The 10,314-nt window shown below is 45.5% G+C and overlaps 1 protein-coding gene across 9 annotated transcripts in view; it reads left to right on the forward strand.

Moving 5' to 3' along the window:
* The window catches only part of RNF152 (ring finger protein 152), a 46,051-nt gene extending 43,040 nt beyond the window's left edge, over positions 1-3,011 (forward strand). For 6 of the 9 annotated variants that reach the window (XM_074576131.1, XM_074576127.1, XM_074576126.1 and 3 more), the window contains one exon: positions 1,778-2,601. In XM_074576131.1, the coding sequence (XP_074432232.1) occupies positions 1,973-2,584 (612 nt within the window). In that variant the 5' untranslated portion in view covers positions 1,778-1,972 and the 3' untranslated portion in view covers positions 2,585-2,601. Of the gene's footprint in view, positions 1-220; positions 349-1,777 lie in introns of those variants that run through there. The other 3 variants (XM_074576130.1, XM_074576124.1, XM_074576133.1) reach the window with 3 other exon arrangements.
* Positions 3,012-10,314: the final 7,303 nt, after the last annotated feature.

A 10,314-nucleotide genomic window follows, 5' to 3' on the forward strand; every position in this document is an offset into this window, starting at 1 on the left:
TGCAACCTCATTGCTATGATTGGGAGGGAAGCGCAAGAAATTCTGGCCTGTATCAGGAACAGTGTGGCCAGCAGGGCTGGCGAAGTGATTGTCCTCTTGGACGTGGCACTGGTGAGGCCGCACCTCAAATACTGTGTGCAGTTTTGGGCCCCTCATTACAAGAAAGACATTGAGGTGCTGGAGCATGTCCAGAGAAGGGCAACAAAGCTGGTGAAGGGTCTAGAGAACACGTCTGATGAGGAGCGGCTGAGGGAACTGAGGTTATTCAGTCTGGAGAAAAGGAGGCTCCACCTTACCGCTCTCTACAACTACTTCCACAACCTCTCCCAACAAGGATGTTGTAGTGAGGTGGGTGTTGGTCTCTTCCCCCAAGTAGCAAGTGACAGGACAAGAGGAAATGGCCTCAAATCATGCCAGGGGCGGTTTAGGATGGATATCAGGAAAAACTTCTTCACCCAAAGCGTTGGCAGGCAATCTAGCAGGCTTCCCAAGGAAGTGGTAGAATCGCCATCCCTGGAGTTAGTTATTTAAAGGACAAGTAGACATGGTGCTGGGGGACATGTTTTAGTGGTGGACTTGGCAGTGTTAGGTTGGTGGTTGGACTCAGATCTTAAAGGTCCCTTCCAATCTAGATGATTGTATGATTGTATGAAATAATTGTATGGAATGGAAAAAGTCCTCTGACAGCTGCGGTCCTCTGGCGTTAATTCTCTTTTGGGGGTCACAGTGCAATAAAAGAATATCAAATGTCATCGTGCAAATATTTTGAGTTTTCTTTATTGTATTCTCTGGATGCAAATTCAAACTGATACTTCTTAAATACAGCGGGGAAGGCAATGCAAAGAGCTGTAAAAATGTCACCCTCTCCATATTTATGATGCGTTGGAGTGACCAAAATCAAACAAAGCCAAACAACTCGCTGTGGAAGTAAACACAGCTGCTTTTTTCCCCATAGCTGTAAGAAATACGTGGGGAAATGCAAAGAATCCCTTTATAATGAATAGTGTAGAAGAAGGTTAGTAACAATTTGCCTTTAATTCAGTGCAGGAACAGATTGTTCTCCATGGTTTTCCATGGTCCTGGGCCTTTTGTCTCCGGTAAAGTTTTCATCACTGAGAAGGCGTATGTTTCAGAGGGCCATGTTCAACAAGCTGCTCGTGTCACCAGGCAAACAGTTAATTGGACTGAAAACCATGCCATTCCTTTTCGTTGTGTGCAAATGTGGGTGTTTCAGTCTAGTTACTTGGTTGCTCATTCATGCACAGGCATAAGTGCAGGGGCCTGTGCAAATGCATCCATTTAAACATATTTTTTCTTTCCCCCCACCTTTCACACAGACTTAGCATTGAGCCAAATAGCTAAAAATCCTCAGGGGTTTAAAGGATTAAATGAGAACAATTGTTAAGGTGCAGGAAGGGCTGAAAAGTCGTGAGAATATGACAGGAGGTAGATGCCGAAGGAACTGCTTAGTGAACTGCAGCCTCCCCTGTTACGGGTATAAATATAACTGTGAGTGGCAGACTGGTGGGTTGGTAGGGGTTTTGAAAAAAAAAAAAAGAAAAAAAGGGAGATCTAGTGATGGGTGACCTCAAGGTTTGCCGCTGGGCAGTTTAGTGAAGGCAGTGGGAAGATGCTTTCTTGTTAAGGGTCACAAATTTGTTTCTCCTGCCAGATTACGAGGCCAGTGCTAGTTTTCATTCCCCCTTAACTGGGCTTTTTTATTCCCACTGGTTCCTGTAACTAACCTGTTCCTTCACATTTTTCTGTTTTGTCTCAGGTACTGAAAGGTTCAGGCCGGAGGTTTTCCTCAGCTCTCCCTAGCTGCTGCCCGCCATTGCCCTGAGGAGAAGTGTCGGGAAGGCGGGCACTGCCCTGAGGAGAAGTATTTGGAAGACGGGCGCTGCCCCTTGCCTGCGGGGCGCCGGGGTGAGGCTTGTTGCGAGGGCCGCTGTGCCTCCCTGCGCCGGCCGCCATGGAGACCCTGTCCCAGGACTCTCTGCTGGAGTGCCAGATTTGTTTCAACTACTACAGCCCCCGCCGGCGGCCCAAGCTTCTGGACTGCAAGCACACTTGCTGCTCGGTGTGCCTGCAGCAGATGAGGACCAGCCAGAAGGACCTGCGGTGCCCCTGGTGCCGCGGGATCACCAAGCTGCCACCGGGGTACTCTGTGTCGCAGCTGCCCGATGACCCCGAGGTGATCGCCGTCATTGCCATCCCCCACACCTCGGAGCACACCCCAGTCTTCATCAAACTCCCCAGCAATGGGTGCTACATGCTCCCCTTGCCCCTCTCCAAGGAGAGGGCGCTTCTACCGGGAGACATTGGCTGCCGCCTTCTGCCCGGCAGCCAGCAGAAGTCCCTGGCGGTGGTGACGATCCCGGCGGAGCAGCAGCCACTGCAGGGCAGCCTCCCCGCCGAGGGGGGAGCGGAGGAGCCGGACCGGAGAGGCGTTGTGAAAAGCTCCACCTGGTCGGGGGTTTGCACTGTGATCCTGGTGGCCTGCGTCCTGGTCTTTCTCCTGGGCATTGTCCTCCACAACATGTCGTGCATTTCCAAGCGCTTCACGGTGATCTCCTGCGGCTGAGGCGGGGAGGGGTGTGTGTGCTCCCTCGGGGGGTTGGGTCGGGTCGGGTCGGTGGTGGTGGTGGTGGGGTCGAGGGAGACAATTCGCCGCAGCTTTGCCCAATGACTGCAGAACGCTGTGCACGGGGGCAGCGGCGCACCGGCCGGCCATGGCCCCCGCTGGGGTGGCATCAGGCCTCTTGGCAGCGTGCGGAGAAAATCACGTCCCGTGTCTGGCGGCAGTGGCACCGAGGAGGACTGCATGCGTCACCATAATCATTTATCAAAGGGACTGCAACTTACAGTGATTTTTTTTATCGTGTTACGAGATTTAAGACATCTATGTAGCTGGTTATACTGTGAAGTATATGGTATGAGCTCTTCTCTAAACACAGTAGATTAAAATCAAAACTGCTCCATGTAGAATTAAAAGGAGAATTGGTGCGCGACTCTGTGCAAGGTGTTCAATACCGGTCCACACATGCATTATTTTTTAATGCGGGGAGGGAGACAGACTTGTAAAACCAAGAAATCATTTAGCTGCTAAGGCATTTTGTATGTTTTAAACTGCACAGTAATTAAACCAAGTTAGGAAGTTGTACAGTAGTTTTTAAAAGGAAGCATTTTACAAGCAATTCATTTTGTTCCGTGGCGTGTGTTTTTTGCCTGTCTGTTTTTCCCCATTTTTTTCAGCTACAGGGAAGCGGCACTTCCAGCATCTTTTATTTGAAGGAGCTTCTGAGCAGGGAAGCAAAGTGGGCTGGGAGGAATACCTAAAAATGCAGCCAAACACTTCTGCCTAACGGGCTTCATGCAAAGGATGGCTTTGAACAGCAAACACTGGACATGCTGTTTTACCTCTGATCTGGCAGCAGGGCTTTCTGATGACCTGGCCTTTATAGTCATTAGTGAAGAAATGGGTCATGAGAGGTCCTAGGACTCCTTCCTGCAAGGATGTGATAGAAAATTGTTCTTTATCTTTTTCTAGAGGTTGGGTTTTCTTAATTGTTTTTAAAGAATTTAGACCTATTTTGCCCCCCTCTTTCCTAGGCGATTCCACTGTGCATCCGTGAATGGTGTAACGCAGAAGTTGCTCTAAGGAAGCCTCACCATCCCAACTGAGACCAAGGACCCTTATGTGCAATCATCTAGTAAGAGGCAGTGACATAGCTGGGAGGAGAACCGAGGCCAACCTAACCCTCTAGTGGGTGGGCTACCCCTCCTAAACCACTGTGGGTGTCCTCGTATCAAAATGTCTGTCTGACCATAATGGAGCCTTTTCCCACATTCCAGCCTTATGAATGTTGGTGTTTGTAAGGACAGATTGGAGAAAAACACAGCTGGTGTCTCCCTCCACCTGAGTGTCATGAACCCCAGTCATTTGCAGTTCACTTCTTGGAAAGAGCCAAATTCCTCAGCCTTTACTGCAGTAGCGCCTTGCTCTAGGCAGTCCCACTGGCTTTAGTAGTGCTGCTCGTAAGTAAAATAGAGGTCAGTGTGAATTTGGGTATTTGGCAAGTCTGAAAGCTGAAATTTGTGTGAGATTTAGGGATTGGATCAAGGGGCACATGACAGACCTTTAATAAGACAGAAAAAGCTATTGATTTGCACGGGTTCTTTTTGCAAGTACAAAGCGTAACCTCCTTGAAGCGTGACCTCCGCTTGTCGTCTTACCTGCTGCCCTTTCTAATAATTTACTGGAGATTGCTCAATGCCATATAACACCGGAGAACATAAATTTTGACTATGCAGTGCCCAAATTGGCCCTGTAGACGTCGGTGGTTTGCTGGTTATGTCACAAAATCCAGTTGCTGGTTCACAATAAACATTCTCAGCTAGGACTTCTGTTAGGAACATACCTCTAACTTCATGCTGGATTTCTTCCTAGCCCTGTTCCCAAACCACTGTTTTCTTCCTTGATTCCTGTTAACTAAAGAATAGCGTATAAGGTGCTTAATTGTTACTGGGTCATGTACGGAGAGGAACCATTGTGCTGATTTTTATCTACTGTCGTATGTATGCATAGCACAGCAAAAAAAATAATAAAAAAATTTCCTCAGATAACACATTCAATGCCTATTTCGTGCAAGGCCCATGTGCAGTATGCCTTGAACCTGACTTAAGAGTATTGTAATTACATGGACACCTCTCTGCAGCATGTTTAATTTGGTTGCAGTAGGGAACAGCAGGTATTCCAAAACGTGTCTTGTGAACGTCCAAGTCTCTTGTTGCCGGTAGGTAACCATATTTCTCCTGCTATCCGCGCTATGCTGCTTCTTGTGTAAAGGAAAGCCAGTTCACAAAAAAAAACCCCTTGCCTTTATAAGACTCTTGAGGAAGTGACCAGATACAGGACTCGACCCTCTACTGCCTTATCCCCTGTAGCGATTGCTGAGTGTACCGGGGGCGTAGAGCGTAGCTGGAAGATGCTTTGAGGACAAGGCACTGGTGGATTTTGCACCAACTTCTGCGTTTGTTTATCTGAGTTGTCGATGACTGCACAAAATCCCCAGGCAGTCAAAGAGCAGGTCCTGGAGAACCAGTGCTGATAACATTAACCTCCCCCTGGCTGTACCTGCCCGACCGAAGCTCTTGAGGCCGAGGTTTCTCTGGCGTTGGCAGAGAACAGCTGTCTTGAAAACCACCCCTCATTGGCCCTACACGGAGGGCGCAGTACAGAAGTGAAATCAGAAATTAGGTTAAAATACCACACTGCATAACGCATTATGCAACAGGCAGACCTGGAGTTTATCCGGTATTAATGACGCAAGTATTATATTAGCGGAATACCATCCTGTATTACGTAACACGGCACATTGTTTCGTTAATATGAATTTCCGTACTTTTCGTGCCTGCGGAAATGCATGTTTGACCTAATTTCTGATCCAGACATTTGCCTGCTCCCAGCCTTGTGTAAGAGCAATAAGTAAAACCTCAAGATTTTGTTCTGCGTGCGCATGTGGTGCATACGTTCATTCCTTTCTTATAAATAGGAGTTCTGGAGATGTTTTTGTTCTGGCTTTAGACTGTGACTATCATTTTAAATTTGCAGCTGCCATATCAAGTCGGATCACCTAGCTTTTTTGCTGACTTGTGTAGAAGTGAACTAAATAGTTTGTTGTAATGTACAGTGTTAAAATGTTTCTCAAGTACGCTGATAGTCATGCTACTTTAAAAATGCAGTGCAGTCTGTCCCGTTCCTTGGTCCAATACCTGGCATTAACAAGTGAAGCTGCTATATACACCTCTAAATTTTTTTTTTATTATTTAATTTTTTAAAAAACAGCCTCGTCTTTGTGTTTTTTCTCTGTGGAGAAACAGATGATGACTTGTGTCAAAATCATCAGGTTCTTGTCTAGTTTTTGTTCTCTGGTGTCCAGTAAGAAATCACTGCCCAGTTCCACCAAAAAAAAAAAAGAAGGAAACTTATTGTGACTCTAGTACTGTTTGGGCAACCAAAATTTACGCTAAAACTTGTGGGTAATTACTCAAGCACCTGCATTTTTAGAACAAATTACTCTGTATGAATGTGTATTTATTTGCTTGTTTAATGGGAAGGATGTATGCGTTGGGGCCCAGCTTTGTTTTTTTCCTGGAGGGTCCCAACTTCCATTTTTGGCTTGTGCTTTCCTGGCAAACAGGCTTTAGGGTTCACTCTGTGAAATTTTGTTTAGTGAATTTCAAAAAATTCAAAATATGCAATTTTGGTATGCGGGTTTTTTTTAGGGAGTTGTGTGTTCGGTGATTGTTCATGCTTAACCAAGATGTAAAGGAGCCTGGATGTTTTGTAAACATGGAGCAATCATGAGTCCGAAGTTTCATCTTTATCAATGAAGCTCAGTCTCAATAAAACATTAGCAGGAAAAGAATGATATCAAGTGAATTATGGTACCTCTGTTACTTTACCATCAAATGAAGAGCGTGGAAGGAAGTTTGGCAGAATTGCTCTGCATTTTAGGAGGGGGTGGCTGAAATTTGGCTCTCTGCATTTTAAGGCAAAGTGTTAAGTGTGGGTTGTGGTAAAGAGTAAAAGGTTTTTTATGTTTTAATTACCTTGGACGCAGAATTATAGCTGGTGACTAGAGCCATACAACAGATTTTTTTTTTTTCTTTTTTCTGTTTTAATCAGATGACTTAAAAGTTTTAGGTGAAGTTTTTGCTTATGGAAGTGAGGGATTATTGGCCTTGACTTAAGCATGGATAGTACAGACTCGCACGCCGGCTCCCTCGTCCCCTCAAGCCTGCCTTACCACTCACGTTATTGTTGCTGGAGCCCTGGGCAGCCAACCTTTCCGATACTGCAGATGCGTTTCTGGAGCAGAGAGGGCTGATGTTGCGCTGGTTTTATAACATTCACAACAGGGATAAACCAAAACCAAACAATTCATACATGATTTGAGGTCTTCTGTAGGTGTCCTGCTATCAAAAGCTCTTGGCGCTGTGTAAGCTGCTCCAAGCCTCTGTGTTCCCTGGATCTTCTCAGAACAGTGGCACGTAGTGGAGGATGTTGTCTCCTCCCAGTCAGAGAGAGGGGCCGTACTCACCGTCCACAGGTAACAGCCCCCCTCCTCCCCAGGAACAACAAGACACTTGGGTGGGTACTGCAGGAGACATTCACGTGTCAAGTGAACATCTCTGAAGTAAACGTTGGTGTCGAAATGTTCCTTATCCTTGTTGCACAGAAAATGTGCCTTGAGATTTGTTTTTTCCAGACATTTTCTGTGGGTGGATGGAGCCGGCGCAGGGAGGGAAGGAAGGAGAAGGTACATGGCAGCAAATGAGTCCCGGCATCATCTGGGAGGCTGTTGGAGGATCTGCTGGCCCCGAAGGCAAAGGTTTTCATGCAAGAGCTTCAGCAGGGCAAGATTATCTGGAAATGCTGCAACGGATTTACAGCATGTTCGTGACCTTTCTGGTGCGGTACACTGTCTGTAGGCCTGACAGCTGGGGCTGTTGTGTTCTTTGTCACTTTACCTCTTGCATGCTCGTGTCAACAAGCAAAGCTGCTTGCTTCATCCTCAAGTTGAGCAATTATACAGACATTTCTTAAGTTGCCCTGAGCATCTCTAATGAGAAAAATTACCTTCCAAGTTCAGTGAAATTTAGTACTTAATAAACGTTCAGAAAAGGTGTTTTTTCAAGCATTTCCTTATGCTTCAATACATTTTTATTTTAGTTCTAAACAATTCCTGTAATTTTTGTGCTAAGCATGGTCCTGAACATCAGAGCCAATTCAGAGGGACTAGGTAAGATCTACAACCAGAAAAAACTATTTCCTATCCCCCCCTATCCATCCCACAGTTCCCTTCAGATCTACACAGGTCTGTTTTCACTCTCCTCATCTATGTCACACTGAAGCACCGAAGCATGGGGATGGAATGGGGACTCGGGGGCATGCATGGAGCCCCTATACATAGATAGGAGCGCAGGTTCGTATTTCAATGCACGGGGTTGGTATGTCAACAGCACATGCTCACAAGGAGCAGAGAGAGGCCAAGTGGATTAGTAAAAGGGCCTCAAGGTCTTGTATCTCAGGAAGGTCATGTGCTTTATGGTGCTGGAATGATGAGGTGGTGAGATAGCTCGGTAGCACGAAGTCGTGGTATCACTAGCTGGATTTCATGTGAGATGAGTTGCTGCCTCCCCTGTCCTGATCTGTCTCCTGCAAATGACCTACTGCTGGTGTGTGGGACTTGGCTGCTCCACAGGTGACATCTCGTCTGGGCTTCAGGTGAGGAGCCACATCATTACTCTGTGCCTCCAGGCTGGGATGTCCACCCAAAAGGGAACAGCCAGATGGCCTGGGCTTTTAGTTTATCAGGGGTCTGTAAGTTCAAGTGGAGGTCTTTTCGAAACGCAGCTGCATTAAGCACTCCTGAAAGCTTGAAGGCAACACACAGACTTGGCCTGAACTGATTTGAAAGAGAGAAGAAAGGGTGCAGAAGGAGAAGGACACCTGGAAAGGAGCAAATGATTAGGCAGTAGCCTGGAAATTCAGATCTGTATGTGCAAAAACATCTAGTGGGAATGGTTTGCAGTGGCCTGCATATGTAATTTCTGCCAAATTGTACCTCGAGAATGGCAGCGAAACTCCAGGTCTTGCTTTTCCTTGAACACCTTTGAGCTGGGAAGCTGCCTATTTCAAAAGTGCAGTTTTCCACCTAACTGAAAAACTTGATGGGTGTGCAGAAATTTTTGAGGGTGCCAAATCATCACTGAAGCTCAGGATTCGGACACAAGCTGAACAGGAATTTAGTGGTAAGAAGCTGGGATGAAAAAGCAAAGTCTTGAATTCTTGGTGTGTGCAAATGTGTCACATTGCTTAAAATAAAAACTTGTTTTGTTTGCATGTGTATTGACTGAACGTATGAAAACGGGTGTCCATCTTCCAGGACAAATAATGAAGTTGACAACATTGGTAATGCCAAACAGCTAAAGACAGGATTTATTGAATCTATAAGATCTGAGAAGCTGAAAACAAAAGAAGTGTCTATTTGGTACAGCTATTGCACTCAAACAGTAAGATTAGGTTAGGGGTTTGTAGCTTTCTGGCTTGGTTTTCAAGATGGAGTAAATAAAAGAAATGAGAAAACTGAGTAGTTTCAGGCTGAAGGTTATTTACTTGCCTATCTTAAAATTACAGAAAGATGTGTGTGGATCGTCACCGTGCTGATCAGTTTTGGAAGCGTTGCCCTGTAGGTGCCAGCGTGCACTGACTTGGTCTGAATTGTTGGGGTTTGCATCTGCTTGAGAGAAATCTGCATCTACCTCACGATCTGAAAAAAAAAGCTTCCCCCGCAAGATGGTGTGAATTCAGGTTGACATTGTAAAGAGTGTGATCTCACTTTGAAGTATTTAAGAACGGTGGTGGATCTTTCAAAGCAGCATGCCCTGGGGTAGATGCGCGTGGCTGACTACGAGCATAAAAGGGAGCTCAGCTCCCAGGCATGGCCAATTTGCTGATTGAACTGCAAATGAATAATTTCTTGCTTAAATTATTTGGAATAATGGTCACAGATGTTTCTCAAAGATTTGCTTAGGGAATGTATTTAAATATTTGGGACAGGATTCAGGAAAATACGCTAACGGAGACAGCACTAAAGCATTAAATCTGAGGAAGATGAAGGGATTCGGTCACAGATGATTAAATACTTTCTTGAATAGAGATGGACTTTACACTTAGGTGTTTGTTTCTTGATACTTGGCTAGTCTGCACAATTCTTAATGACCATTTGAAGTAATAAGCTTTGCTTTGGGGAAGGTTTAATTTTGAAATCTGGAAGCATATTGACTAGGAGAGGCTCAGTAATACCCCAACGCAGCTGTTTTGAAGCACTTGAGTGTAGAAACCTGTATTTCTATAACTCCTGTTTTAAATTGCTTATCGTACAGAGCTGAGAATTTTTTACTCACGGTGGAAAAAAGAAAAGCTTGCAGTTTAAACCCGCACCAAAACCCACCCTAGGAATCCAGGGTAATGATGATTTAAAAAACTCAGGAGAAATAAATTGAATTCTAATCGCTTCTTTCCTGCTGTGCTGAAATGCTGAGGGATTTGCTAAACCTACAGGTTGATAAAACCGAATCCCTGCTTAATGATTGTATTTGCTAAACTGGCTAACCGCAATGGATACACAAGAGCGTTCTTTCTTTTCCTTTCTGACCTCCTCTGGTTTAGAGAAGACAAGATTTGGACAGTTGTAGCTGGATTGAACAGCGTGATAAGAGTTGTAAAATGTTACCAGCAAGGAG

Source organism: Larus michahellis, chromosome 2 (genome assembly GCF_964199755.1).
Source record: "Larus michahellis chromosome 2, bLarMic1.1, whole genome shotgun sequence".
Classification (NCBI taxonomy): domain Eukaryota; kingdom Metazoa; phylum Chordata; class Aves; order Charadriiformes; family Laridae; genus Larus; species Larus michahellis.